The sequence below is a fragment of the Halichoerus grypus genome, chromosome 1 (assembly GCF_964656455.1).
Source record: "Halichoerus grypus chromosome 1, mHalGry1.hap1.1, whole genome shotgun sequence".
Lineage (NCBI taxonomy): Eukaryota > Metazoa > Chordata > Mammalia > Carnivora > Phocidae > Halichoerus > Halichoerus grypus.
In genome coordinates this window covers 45,126,923-45,141,483 of record NC_135712.1, presented here as the reverse complement: position 1 = coordinate 45,141,483, position 14,561 = coordinate 45,126,923, and the positions used below count along the sequence as shown (strand labels likewise).

The following is a 14,561-nucleotide window of genomic DNA, read 5'->3' as shown; positions in this document are numbered from 1 at the left end:
CCAGAATTGAAGAATACTCTCCAGATACTGTCAGCTCTTGATATCTTTACCGGCAGACCCTCTCCGACTGTTATAGCTGAGATTCTGGGACAGAGTAGGCGAAATCAGGTGGCAGTACACCTTACAGCCCCCTGTTCTAATGGGGCACATTTCTGTCACATCGTGCCGCACTCATATTTCATTTTTGTTTTTCTCATTCTTGTTTATCTCTTGTAAATCGTGGCCTACTTCACTTATCCTCTCTTCTGTCTTGCATTGTTCCAGGCAAACTAAATTCAAGCTATGTATAGTGAGAGACAAGGGCCTTCACAGTCTAGTCCCAACACCCTTCAGATTCCAAAGTTCAGATTCACTTGTGGTGCGTTTCCTGCCAATGTGAATGGCAGGATGACTATGATTCAGAGAGTAGAGGGATATGAGGAGTTTTTAAAAAACTTTTATTAGAGACTATGTTGGAAATGTGACCTGGATTCACGTTAAAAATTCAAAGTTAGAAAACTAGTAAAAAATGAATATAGAGTGATATTTTTAAAAAAAACCCAGAGAACAGTGCAAAATATCAAAAAGAGTATAATAAGTGGTATTATATCTTAAGATTGTTATTATAATCCTCTGTCAATGTTTTATAAGTTTTCAAGAGTAGAAATAAAAAAATACATAGAAATATTTAGCTCAAAACATAATTCAAAATATCACAAAAAATGCTTTGATGTTGAGACTTCCTTATATTATCTCATTTCAGGATAAGAAAAATAACTGTTTACAAAAATATTCCCCCATGAGCTTACTAGGTGCTAAAATGCTTTATATTTTTCTGGGCTTTTTCTAGTACTTGAATAAACTGTAATAGTGTTGGTAGGATGGGGGGAAATTCTTACTTGAATAAATGTGGTCTAAATTCTGTGGTTATATAACCTAAAGTATAATCTGAAGTAATGTAGGAAAATAATTTAGAATTGTGTTATAAAAATTAATTTATGTATTACTATCCTCATATCCAAAACAGATTTGGGAAAACATATCCATAAAATCAGTACCATTTTTCAAAGTAGTACCTGCAATTGCTATTATTATTTCTGCTAATTCCTGATACAATAGAAAATCCATTGGAGTATTTTATATTTTATTATTCTTTTTAAGTTTAACCCTTGACTGTTTCCTCTTTTCAATAATAAGAGTTTGATCAGGTTGTTGGGTTTTTATCTACATTCTTCTCTTATATATATCAATTAGATATAAGCTACTAAGCCCAAATCTGTAGAATCTCATTGCTTTAAATCTCCTCTTAAAACCATCATTGCAGGGCGCCTGGGTGGCTCAGTTGGTTAAGCAACTGCCTTTGGCTCAGGTCATGATCCTGGAGTCCCGGGATCGAGTCCCACATCAGGCTCTCTGCTCAGCAGGGAGTCTGCTTCTCCCTCTGACCCTCCTCCCTCTCATGCTCTCTGTCTCTCTCTCGCAAATAAATAAAATCTTAAAAAAAAAAACAAAAACCATCATTGCATTTCACTCTTGCTCTTAATTAATGGCCTCTACATGGTCTCTTAAATATTCTCAAAACTATGAATTTCACTCATATGTGAGAAAACTTAGCATTTGCATTTAAAAATGTCAATGAAAAGTCTGCATGTCTTCTTTTCTTTTTCACCAAGTTTTTCTCTACTCCTTTCTGTCTTCTACATGATTTGTTTTAAATACACATTGCTTTCAGTTACTTTAACAACTTTTTCTGATTTTACATTTGATTTTTTTCACCCTATGCTTCCACTTATACCTTAGATTTTATAGAGGAGAACAATGATAAACCCCATTTTAAAGTCTACATTTTTGTCTCCACTTAAATCTGAGAAATTTCTCAATTAAATATTAGGATTCAATCAGTTTTCTCTGATCCTTCCTCTACTCTTACAGGTAAATGGTTCAGAGTTATTGAGCTTTAATCAACAACACATAAGTAAAATCACTGTAGATCAGAGCTCATTAAAATGTACATTCTTCAATCTCAGACAATATTAAACCAAGAAAAACAAAGTTGCTTTTTCTTGATTTCAAGAAAACATTTCAAACGTCTTGTGTCCCACTCATTCACCACAAGGGGGCATGTCGCTACAAATGTATCATTTCCCTGTGGTAGCATCATTTGATGATGCCGTCATGAAGGTTTTGTTTTATCATATTTTATGTCTTTTTTTCCCCTACCATGTGTAGTTTTTATAAAGTGATCCCAAGAATACTGTAATTTCTAATGTGGAGTGTGGAAAATGAATTTCACTTTGGAACCAGAAGAAATATTCTAGGTCAAAATCTAGAAACTGCAATTCCAGCAGTTTCTTCTATTTCCCATAAGGTATACTGGAGTTCAAGTAAAACCTAACAATTTCCAAGTAACTTCAAACCCCATCAACTTTAAATATATTAAACAATCAATGGAATAATTTGAAAAATGCACAATTAAGACTGAGATAAAATTCAGCAGCTGGTGCAACCAAATGACTTTGCTATCTGAAAAAAAATTGTTCATCTTTTGGCCACAAGTTACTATCTATCATAGTTTAAAGTATGTTCACAAAATGTTACAGGTCTTCATTAAATGCCCAAAGAGGGGCATACATTTCTACATCAGCCAATACTGGAGAGAAATGATCCTCACAGATAGCTTAAAGAGAAGAACTTGCAACAAGGTAGCCAAGAGTGGAGAATACTGAATCCATCAAAACCAACTTAACATCAGAAAGAAAAATTAACACCAGAGCTAACAATTTCACTTTTTAGTATTAAGCATGTTTCACACTGGAAGCTATCTTCTATGAGAAACTAAATAAAATACTTGTTCTAAACGGGATACATATTCAAAAGAATAATGTCAGAGAAGCTATCAATTTTTGTTGTACGGTATGTTCTCTTATTAGTGGAATCACAACAACTCTAGCTTCGCATCTCCCACACCTCTTCCCTCCCCCCCCAACCCTTTTCCCACTGTGCTGACAGATCTTTTACCTGCCCGCGACTTCAGTGAGCTGGTGGAAGAAATAACTGGATATGTGTCTAGATTGTATTAGAGCACTTACTCAAGATGGAGCCTTTGAATAACTTGTTTCACAATTATCTGGGTGTTTATTAAAAATCCAGATTTGCAAATCATACCTTGCTACTCCTCCCCCAGACCTACTGAATGAAAATGAATCTCTGAGGCTGGAAACTGGGAATCTGCATTTTAAATAAGTGCCTTAGGTGAATTTGATGCTGTTAATCCCCAAAGAGGCTTTGATCCATACTTTAGCTTAATTATTTATTTTTTTTTAAATTTTTGCTTATTTATTTATTTTAAGATCTTACTTACCTATGTGGGAGAGAGAATGAGCATGAATGGGGTGAGTGGGGGGAGGAGCAGAGGGAGAGGGAGAAGCAGACTCCCTGCTGAACAGGTAGCCTGATCCCAGGATCTCCAGACCATGACCTGAGTGGAAGGCAGATGCTTAACTGACTGAGCCACCCAGGTGCCGCATTTTAGCTTAGTTTATTGCCTTGTTGGTTGTTAACAACATTTCTGTAAAGTGGAGAGTGGACAGCTTTATTAATTCTATTCAAGACGTGGAAATTGAGGCAAAAGGATTTTAAATTAATGATCCCTGTTTATTCACTGAATTATCGCCAAACTGAGATTAAAATTATAGCCCCAAGTTTATAATCCACTGTTTTTCTACCCATATTATATCTATAGTGTTTTCTCCATACTTAATGATTCCATATACACATTGGGATATTGAAATGCCTTGATTATGAAACTCCATGGAGGGTGGCATGAAGATGAGAGTACATAGCTCACCCCTTGACTTGGTTAGTTAGTACTTTATATTAAAGTACAATGTAGTTCTATTGAATCTGTGTCTTTCTTTAAGTAGCAATTATCTTTAAAAGCAAATGTATTTGCAACTTAAGAACGACGTCAGAAAACTTTTCTAAAGAAAAAGAAGAAATCTCAGCTTTTATAAGAAATAAATGGTATAAACACTTACATTAAAAATGCCTTTCCTTAAAAAGATTTTACTTGTATAGCATATATATAAAAAAAAAACAACAACTTTTGAATCACTAAAAAGAACAAGGTAATGATTCAGTTTCTATAAAAAGAGAATTAAGGACCAGAATGTGTTGGGACCTAAATTATGCAACATATACAGGCAAGAGTAATCTAGAAAACATTATCTTTATGTATAATTCATCTAGCAGCTGCCTATTTGTGACACATATTATACACTGATTAAGAGCATGGTTAAACAACTGAATAATGTGCATGCTTCATATAATAACACCCTGTTCTTATTGCAAGTTTAAAAAGGCAAAACTAGGTACAGTGAAACTTTCTGTGTTTGTTAATTTGAACAAGTCATGATCTGAATATTTGAAAATACTGATGGACCGTGGATGCATTCAGAGCTATTCTTTGCAGAGAGAAGCCCAAGGAAGAGTTTGGGGAAAACTCTTTACAGCCACCTTTTCAGTGGCCCTCTTTTGGTTTCCTGTAATGAGCCATGGCAGCAAATGTTTGTCCTATGAAAACCTGATTTGCAAGTAACCTAGCATAAACCAAGTAAGGGATAGCCAGGTAAGAAAATGAATGAATGGGAGAAAAGGTATTTATTTCTTAACAAGGGTACTGACACATTTTTGTAATGTTTAAAAGTAAATTTTATGTCTTTTGAAAGCAGACTCCAAGATTCTTTAGTGCTCTCTCTAGCTTTTGATCTCTTAGTGATTGTTTATAGGCTCGGAAAAGTTGATGACTGTGGGTCTTAATGGTAGACTCTGGGGTAACAATGAGAGAGAGGTATTGAATCTGAAATCCTAAGGCAGAATCTGAGGTTTCTTGGAATATTGCCCAGAATTCCATTTTAAAAATCAGTAATCATAATTTTTATTTCCTTAATCTTATCTTTCATTTAAAAATAAATGTAGTGCAGTGAAATGACCTTCAGCCACCTTTTTGATTGGGGAAGCTACATTCAAACACTTACACAAACACGTTGTTTAGTCACTGACTAATACCAAGGAGAAAGTTTAAATACACTGGTCAGAAAGATGTCTTGGAACTCTGCCAGGAGCTATTTCTCTATTTTTATAACACATATATTTTTCCTTTTATCATAAAACTAAAATATTCATTGTAGAATAATTTTAAAAGTTCAATAAGCAAAAGATGGATCACCAAAGACTAAGAGATCAATCTCTTTATTTCTATCTTCAAAGACTTTCAATTACTACTATCCACTGCCTTCGGCATGGGCATGGGTCTCAGAAGCGAGAGATAGAGGGGAGTTTGCAAATGATAGAAGAGAATTTGCAGTGGGAAGTATTGGAAGAGGAGGAGGAGGAAGATTCAATTGTGGGACAGACACTTTCCCTTAATAGCAATGGTTAATTGACCTCATTTCCAATGTAAGAGCCATGTGACTTGTGTACCACTTCATTTCTTTTTTTTTTTTTTAAGATTTTATTTATTTATTTGAGAGAGAGAATGAGTGAGAGAGAACACATGAGAGGGGATAGGTCAGAGGGCGAAGCAGACTCCCTGCCGAGCAGGGAGCCCGATGCGGGACTCGATCCAGGGACTCGATCCAGGGACTCGATCCGGGGACTCCAGGATCATGACCTGAGCTGAAGGCAGTTGCTTAACCAACTGAGCCACCCAGGCGCCCTGTACCACTTCATTTCTTTGGGCCTCAATTTCCTTATCTGTTTAAAACACACACACACACATCTAGGCAAAGCTATTGACCCAACATGTCCCAAGTCTCCCCACCACTCTTCATTTTTTCTATTGCCAGTTTATATCATGCTACCATTATTTCCTGTCTAGGGTGGTGTAAATGAGTCTCCTTGCTCTCTCTCCCCTTGACCCTCTACAATTAATTCATTCTCAAATATAGCCAGAGTGAGCTCTTAAAAATGCAGATTCTGTTATGTTATCACCTGCTTAGAATCTTCCAGTGGGTTCCCTTTGTAGTTAGAATAAATGTCTACTTCTTTTCATGACTTTTGAGTTTCTGTAGGATCTGGCCCCTCTGTCCTTATTTCCTACTTATCTCTCAATGTGTCAACCATTCTGACCTTATTCCTAGTCCTAAAATATGCCAAGCTTGTCCCCACCTTAGGATCTGTATTTGTTTTCATCTGAGAACATTTGGCTAAAGATCTTCCCTTGGCTCATACCCTTATAATTTTCAGGTCTCATTTCAAATAGCACCTCATTAAAGAGGTATTTCCTGAACATGCCTTCCAAGGTAGCTACTCACTTTTATTGAAAAAAAAAATATAAAAATATAAAAAATATATATCTAATATTTATCACTATCTGAAATGAGATTCCCTTTTTAAAAAACAACTTCATTATTTTTGTTTCCACCATGCTCAAGACTGTAAACTCCATGAGAAAAGCTTGTTTATTGGAATATTTCCAATGCCCAGAACAGTATCTGGCACATAGTACTCAGTACACATGTGCTGTATAAATATCAGATTTTAACTATACATTCAATAGCATGAATACTTAATGTCTGTTCTCTTCCCAGATCCGAAGCACTTTTAGCTCCATTATCCAACTTGTTATCTAATAATATTAAGAAATATATGTTAAATGAATAAATTATAATAATGGCATCTTCAAATGAATCGTATATTTACAGTCTGCTTAGTCTATTCAGTTTGTATGACTGAAGTGATATTTTACTTAAACGTTCATTTTGTCATTTTTCTATTTATGTTCTCTATTAATATGGAGGTTTTCTATCTATTGATTACTGCATCAGAATGTCTTTGGATTACAAGTCATAGAGTTATAGAATGCCCAATTCTCAGTAACTCAAGCAAATAAGGCATTTAATTAAATTATAAGCAAATAACTGGAGTAAGTCGTTTCCACTTGAATACCACAAATGGTTGTATTGACATAGAAGTGCAACAATTTCATCGGAGAACCAGGCTCTTTGTGGTCAAATGCCCCGCTACTGTCCGATATCCCCACATCATGAACTAGGTTCTTTTGATTTTCCTTCTTGGCCATCCTCAGCTTTGGGGTTGTCGCCTGAGGCTTGTTGCTTCACGTCTGAAAGATGGCTGTCACAGCTCTAAGCACTATATTCAAGGCAATAAAGAAAAGCAAGGGCCAGTACTACACAGCTCCTTCTTCAATATTGTTTCTGGTAGAGCTCAACCGGGAATTTTTCCAGAAGTTGTCATTCTCACTTTCCTGTCCCTTTAAGTGACCAAAGTGTAAAATTTAAGTGTCAAAGGAAAATGGTATAAATATAACTGGCTTATATAAATCATGATTTATTTCTTAGACCTGAGCTCATTACAAACATCCCAATTTAAAGATTTTATTAGCAAGGAAGAGATGACAAGAGAGGTTGAGTAGGCAGCTAACAGGGTCGACTAGAAACAGTATAAATAACTGATAACCTTTTTCAATTTATTTGCCATTGATGTGAAGCTTTTTACCCTGGGAATAAGTAAGCTTTTCCACAGAGCTTTCATGTGATTTATCCAGCATTTGTAATGTCTTTCTAGTTTTTATTGTCAACAACAAAAAAAGCATTCTTTCAACATCAGAGATGAAACTCGCAATTAAGCATTAGTAATGACTTTATTTCTTCAGGTGGTATCTTTGAAACTCTAGGTTTAAAGTCAGCAGCTTTGTGTTCACTGTCTTACTTTGTCTTTTTTCTGCACAAGATGGGCCAGTGAGCACTGTACTTTCTGCTTGCTGAACATCTGCTGATTGATCTTTCTCAGTAAATCCATTTAGTCTGGGTTTGTTCTAAAATCACTGAGAGCAGGGAGACTAACTCTGAATTAGACAGTGTTGGATGTTGCTAACACAACAACAAACAGCACCTGGTATTTCCTGTGGTTCTTGGTTAATCACCAGGTGAATGTTGAATACTTTGAGAACTGTGACTGGCATTTGATTATTCGTCATTGATTAGCATTTAGGTTAGAAGGACTGGATATATTTCAAATGTTTGTAGGTATTAAAATTTTATGTATTATGTGATTTTATGAACCATTTGTCTCGTATCTTATCTATGCTGTAGGCATCCTTTTGTGCGCAAAGCTTTCCATGGGATGTGTTCAGAGACTTAAAAAACAGTATTTTCCCCTCTGTGACTCTTTGTTGTAAGTGCTTCAATGTTTGTTACATTTGTTGCTTTCTCCTGCAATTTTTTCATCTCTTTCTGATGCATTAAGGATTATTTTAGGTTCACTTATTTGATGGGTTGTGATTAACAGTGATATCAGAGAAGAAATAAATGTAATTTTACTGAAAAAAATGTTCTTAGAGTGTCAGTCACTTTCTACCCTTTTCTTACTGTTTTAATTATCAGCAATTAATGAAGCAGCCATTAAATAGCATATTATTTTAGGTGCTGGAAAGCCTTTGAAAAATGTAAACGGTAACTCTCCTGTCCTCCAGGGTTTTACACAAATCTAAAGGAATTCATTACTTTAACAAAACAAAACAAGTTACTTGAAAGTCACACACCAACCCTTGAGTGCTAAGTAGAAAGTTTTTCAGTGGTCTCTTATCTTCAATAATGCCTTTCCAGGTCTAAATCCTCAGGGTCTTTTCTTTAAAATGCATATTGGAACAACAGAGCACTTGTTTTTGTAGATGCTTTGCACAAATGGCAAATGAAGATTTTCCCAAAGCATGGCTTGGCTTCTTAATGGGATGCATTACTTAGCTAGATGGTCCTCTCTGTCTTCCAGATTTCTGATAGAGCTATCTGTTTGTTCAGCACTTTTCTCCTCTGTGTCCGATAATCTTCAAATCTTTTTCATTTGTTTTACTACAAAGAGCTCTGTAATGATCACAAACTGTTGTTTCCTAAGCTTCAGAGATGAGGCTTTTTCAGGAAATGATTCTTTAAATATTAATTTCCTCTGGTATTGTTGATTCCCATTTCCATATTATGCTCAAGATCTGCCATTGTCAATTCACCCAAGCAGTACATTTCAAAAAAATTTGTGTCCTTCCGATACCACCACTGCAGACACCTATCATTCAGATTTTGGGTCTCTCAGCCTGTGATCCAAGCTGGTGTGTGTGGCATTCACCTCTTGAACAGTTATTGAAGAAGACTCTTGCTTTGCATTAACACATGTTCTCTTTGGTTTAGTATAAAGCTTTGTTGCCCTTTTGTCCCCACTGTTGGGGATGTGCTTTCTGGCATTTGCGCTCAAAGTGTAGAGACGCTCATTTCTGAGAATATAGCTTCTACACATTAGATCATTAGAATTTCCTTCACAAAAAGCTTATATTGACAAAGGTAAATTAAAACTGAAAGGTTTTCTTCTCATGAGTTAGTCCGTCACAAACACGCATTGCTGGCTCAAGGGCACGTTTTCTCCTTTGAAATTAGGAAACGTAATATTGGCATATTGATTTCTTCCTCTTCAGCTAATTGTAATGGTCTCTGTATTAGACTGATTTTGATTGACTGCTATCATAGTGTCTGCCAAGTGAGAACTATTTTTTTGTCAAGAGTCATTTAGTTGTTTTTCCCAAATGGCATAATTCCTTTCTTAGTGATGAATTTGGTTCTTCTCACCAGGATTTTATCATTTTTCATTCTTCCAAGGTTTATTCGTTCGTCATCTTTTTATTGAAAAAAAAAGTTATTTAAATCTTCATGTTACAGCATTCTGATAACATTGCTATTTTTCTTACTTTTTTCCTTTATACTCAGGCTACTGAATTTACATTTGCCTAGAAGAAATTGCCATTTCCTTTACTTTAATTTTTCAGTGAATTCTGTGCAGGAGACTGTCCTTATATGTCGCTTTCTTGGGGGCTAGTAGGCTTCACAATCTTCTACCTAAGGGTCTGCCTTTGTGCCTGAAGCAGTCATACCCCCTCCATTTTTAGCTTGGCTAGATCTGGAGAACAACTGAAATAAAAATCATTCTTTAGCCTGGCCCTAGTTCATCTAGGGTAGACTTTGAATAAGATACATTTTACCAAATGCTGTATCTTAGCACAATGTCACCTCTACTATCCATGACTTGACAGAGTAGTAGGATTTCTAAAGATAAAGTTTTATTTTTCAAAATCTAAGAAATTAGAAACAGTCTCCATACAAGTTCTTTTAGTCAGTGCATCAGATATTATATGCTTTTAAGTAAAAGCATTTAAAATATTTTTTACTGCATAACTTTTTACAGTAACTCTTTTATTTAAAATATACAAAAATGAGTAAAAACTCTATGTTTTATTAACAGGTTAAGCATGATCTCCAGGCAAATCTTAATTACTCATATTAAAGCACTTAAAGGCAGAATAGTGAATGATCTAAAATGATTTTTATCTCACCTTTATCAAAAATATTTATTCTTAAAGCTAGACATGCCTTAAGATTTAAAAATTCACTTCAGAAAGTCAAGCCAATTTGTAAGCATTTGAATTAGGTAAAGGAGGAAGGCTATTTAGATTTCCCCAAACTTTGGAATACACAGTAAGTCCCCCTCATGCTGCTCCATTATTTGCCACACTTAGCTCCACGTTGGGTATAGACCATGAATTTCTAGATCGATAAGAGATTTGACTTTTCTCATATCTTACATAAAATAAGGGAAGTTAAGAGTTGGAGCTTGGAAGAGGTCTTACGAATGCAAAGAAAATAGAATTAAGATGTTAACAGAATTGTAATTATGCAGATTATGTGTTGTCAATTATGAGTCTCCGTATTTCCACTAAGAAAGTACTTATATGGAATTGTTGCTGTCAAAGAAAAAAGCAAAATTTGCCTTGGATAACAAACATAAAATGAACACAACTGAAAGAGTGAAAGAATCTTAGAGTTTTTAGCAGATATTGTGATAAAATAATTCTTCCATTTTATTCTGATCTTTAAAATATAAGAAAAGGAGTTACTCATTATAATTTAAAAAAATCCATACAGTGTCTGCCATGATATTTAAAATAAAACCTATACCTAAAACAGATCAGTGTGAGCCATAATATAACTTTTAATGTTCTTTTTAGGTAAATAGGACCTCATTTCCATAATTGAGAGCAGAGTCTTAACATTTTCAAGGTAAGTTTAAGACTGGTTGCTTAGCAATATTCAAATGAGAGAGAGTCCCTCCCCTGGAACTGGATATAAAACGGTTGTCCATGTGAATGTGCATCAAGATTCAGAAAAGGAAGAGATTTCTCAGCACCTAAATTATAAACAGACAGAAGACCATGTAATCAAATGAGAACAATTCAAACTCAGTAAATACTGTACGATTAAGTTAGCCATATATCAGTAATTGTGTATGCATTGTTAGGTGTAGTTCATAATCATTCACCAATCTTCCCTCACTAAATGCCTGATAAGCTATTTGTAGAATTGGCATGTAAAAGCAAGAATTCAGTCCTTGTCTAGATCCTACTTTTGTGCATTTTTGTCCTTCTGTCTTTAGCCTCCATGTACATTTCTTGGTTTTCATGCTGTTACTAGTTCTTAAGGTCCCTTTGCAAAGGCTTGATGTATTTTAGTACAGGGCTTACCATAAAAATCTGCTATATTAGTGTTGCTTTTCATGCTGCATTGCCCACTTGTGCTGTCCACACACCTAGTGGTTTTATCATGTTTTACTGTATTTGGTTGCTCTTGGACCTCTCTCTGTGTGGTCATTTATCCATTCTCAAGAATCCCTTTATTTTTTGTTATTGGCTCTCCAAGGAAACTGATATGGACCTTAAATATGGTAACTCCATAATAAACTCTATTGAGTACATGCTGAATGAATAGGTCTTAGATCTGAAACAGAACATGTAAAACACTCGTAAGTTGTAGGAAGACATACTAGAATTTCTACTTATATTTGTCATAAATCTCATTCTTCTATTTACTTTAGTGTATTTTATAATGTAAATAATATGTTCTTGGGGAGCCTGGGTGGCTCAGTCATTAAGCCTCTGCCTTCGGCTCAGGTCATGATCCCAGGGTCCTGGGATCAAGCCCCGCATCGGGCTCCCTGCTCGGCGGGAAGCCTGCTTCTCCCTCTCCCTCTCCCCCTGCTTGTGTTCTCTCTCTTGCTGTGTCTCTCTCTGTCAAATAAATAAATAAAATCTTAAAAAAAAATATATGTTCTTACATATTACATGTATATATCTTCCAAATAAGGCACTAAAGGACTTTACTAATTGTTGGCAAAAAAATCTCTCTTGTCACATATCTTTCTGGTCTGGTCATTTTGGCTCCAATGGCCATTCTGCTCATCTGCCCTGTACTGATCAGTTCAGTGCTACAGTCAACACTGGGTGACAATGGTCACTCTAGCTTTCCAGCTTTTTTTTTTTTTTTTTTTTTTTTTTTTTACCAGTTCTTACTGCTCTTTGCTGTGATATATGGCTCTCTAAATTGGCAAAGTCAGGGGCGCCTGGGTGGCTCAGTCGTTAAGCGTCTGCCTTCAGCTCAGGTCATGGTCCCAGGGTCCTGGGATCGAGTCCCACATCAGGCTCCCTGCTCAGCAGGAAGCCTGCTTCTCCCTTTCCCACTCCCCCTGCTTGTGTTCCCTCTCTCGCTGTGTCTCTCTCTGTCAAATAAATAAATAAAATCTTTAAAAATAAATAAATAAATTGGCAAAGTCATCTTACTGGAAAATGTGTATTTATTCTGCTCCTATTTTGATTAGGAAGGGATAGTTTCCATGTAGTGTGCTTTTACTCTAAGAATTATTTTCTTAAAGACTACAAAAAGATCTTTATCCATGATGTCTTCCTGCTTTTAAAACCCTTCACAAGGTTCCCTTTCCTCCAAACCCTTCCTGATGCAGATTATAAAAACATTTATAAATAATGAGGAAGTAACAATTATATTTACACAGTAAGAGAAAAAATCAAAATCATTTAAGATAAAAGATATATTCTAAGAAAGTTATATATAGATAACACTTTAAAAAGAAAAAGAAAAAGATCCTCTGAATTGATTAGTAGCATCTCATTCAACTAATTGTTCAATCTAAAAATACTGGTGCCATCTTTAAATCCTTCTTCCTTCTTATAATTCATATCGAATTAGTCAGAGTCTTGTAAATTGTATATTTATATATATTTTTCAATTCTCTACCTTCCTCTTTATTCCAATTGCCACTGTCCTAATTAAAGCCATATGGCCTTTCTGGTCTATAACAATAATACCTTAACTGGCTTCCTATAACCATTCCTCCTGTCCTTCAATCCTTCCCTCCTTCACACTGTTGTCAATAATATCTTCTAAGACATGCATGTGTTTGGTCATTCCCCATTTAAATAAATCAATGTCTGTCTCTTAATTGCCATAGAAAACCTTCAAATTTCTTGAAGTGCCACCCAACTAACTTTGCAATTATTCCTTAGAAACCTGGGTTGTCCACTGCTCCTCCCCCACCATTCCAAACTGTCCACATTTCCATCAACATGTCCATTCACTTCCCCAAATTTCCATATCTTTTTCCTTTTTCTCTTTCCTCTATCTAAATTCCCCAACAGTCTATCTAATGAAATTTTTAAATATTTGGTCCAAATTTTAACTTTTTGTTAAGTCTTCTCCAGACCTCTGCTTTTTGGTACTTCCATATTTCTTTTTCAGGGCTGTATGTCAATATTTAATGTGTTGAATAGCTAGAAAGCATGAATCCGCCCTGTAAAAGAATAGCTCTTTGAAGGTAAGAGTATTGCTGTTTCAAATATTAAATGGTCATATTCATTATTAAGTCAAGTATGATGTTTTGTACCCTGGGAGCCTTTGAACAGTTAAGTATTTCTGATGTATTTTTTAAAAAGTTCTTAATTACAGTCTCTTCAACAGTGGTGTTGGGAAAATTGGACAGCTACATGCAAAAGAGTGAAACTGGATCACTTTCTTATACCTTACACAAAATAAACTCAAAATGGATGAAAGACTTAAATGTGAGACCTGAAACCATAAAAATCCTAGAAGAGATCACAGGTAATAATTCTTTGGCATTGGCAGTAGCAACATTTTTCTAGATATGTCTCCCAAGGCAAGGGAAACAAAAGTAAAATTAAACTATCTGAGCTATATCAAAATAAAAAGCTTTTGCACAGTAAAGGAAATAATCAGCAAACAAAAAGACAACCTACTGAATGGGAGAAGATATTTGCAAATGACATATCTGATACGGGGTTAATTTCCAAAACGTAAAGAACTAAATGACTCAACACCAAAAAAAAACAAATAATGGGCAGAAGACATGAACAGACATTTTTCCAAAGAAGACAAATGGCCAACAGACACATGAAAAGATGCTTAGCATCACTCATCATCAGATAAATGCAAATGTATAATTTTTTTTCATTTTTTTCAAGGCCTTCTTTTCTTTTCTTTTTTCTTTTTATAAATGTATAACTTGAAGCAACTTTTCAAGTTACAGAACAATGTAGATAAGATTTTTCTATTATGCATATTATTTCCAACCTTGGAGAATAGTGTTTAAAATTATTATATAAATTATATGCAACATAATATTTATAAAAATTCCAACAAATATGGTCTACTAAAAGAATA

At 35.1% G+C, this 14,561-nt stretch overlaps 2 protein-coding genes and 1 long non-coding RNA gene across 10 annotated transcripts in view; 2 read left to right on the top strand and 1 right to left on the bottom strand.

The window, feature by feature from the left end:
- LOC118521619 (uncharacterized) overlaps window positions 1–3,793 on the top strand; it is a 45,160-nt gene extending 41,367 nt beyond the window's left edge. Inside the window, exon 5 of the mRNA XM_078061572.1 lies at window positions 3,722–3,793. Within this exon, the coding sequence (XP_077917698.1) occupies window positions 3,722–3,777 (56 nt within the window). The 3' untranslated portion in view covers window positions 3,778–3,793. The remainder of the gene's footprint in view (window positions 1–3,721) is intronic.
- EPHA6 (EPH receptor A6) overlaps window positions 1–14,561 on the bottom strand; it is an 815,440-nt gene that overhangs the window by 88,131 nt on the left and 712,748 nt on the right. The gene's annotated exons all lie outside the window — the stretch shown is intronic.
- On the top strand, window positions 4,508–13,976 carry LOC144380057 (uncharacterized). Its single transcript, XR_013443806.1, has 3 exons — window positions 4,508–4,606; window positions 11,045–11,096; window positions 13,842–13,976. It is a non-coding gene; the product is annotated as an uncharacterized LOC144380057 (long non-coding RNA).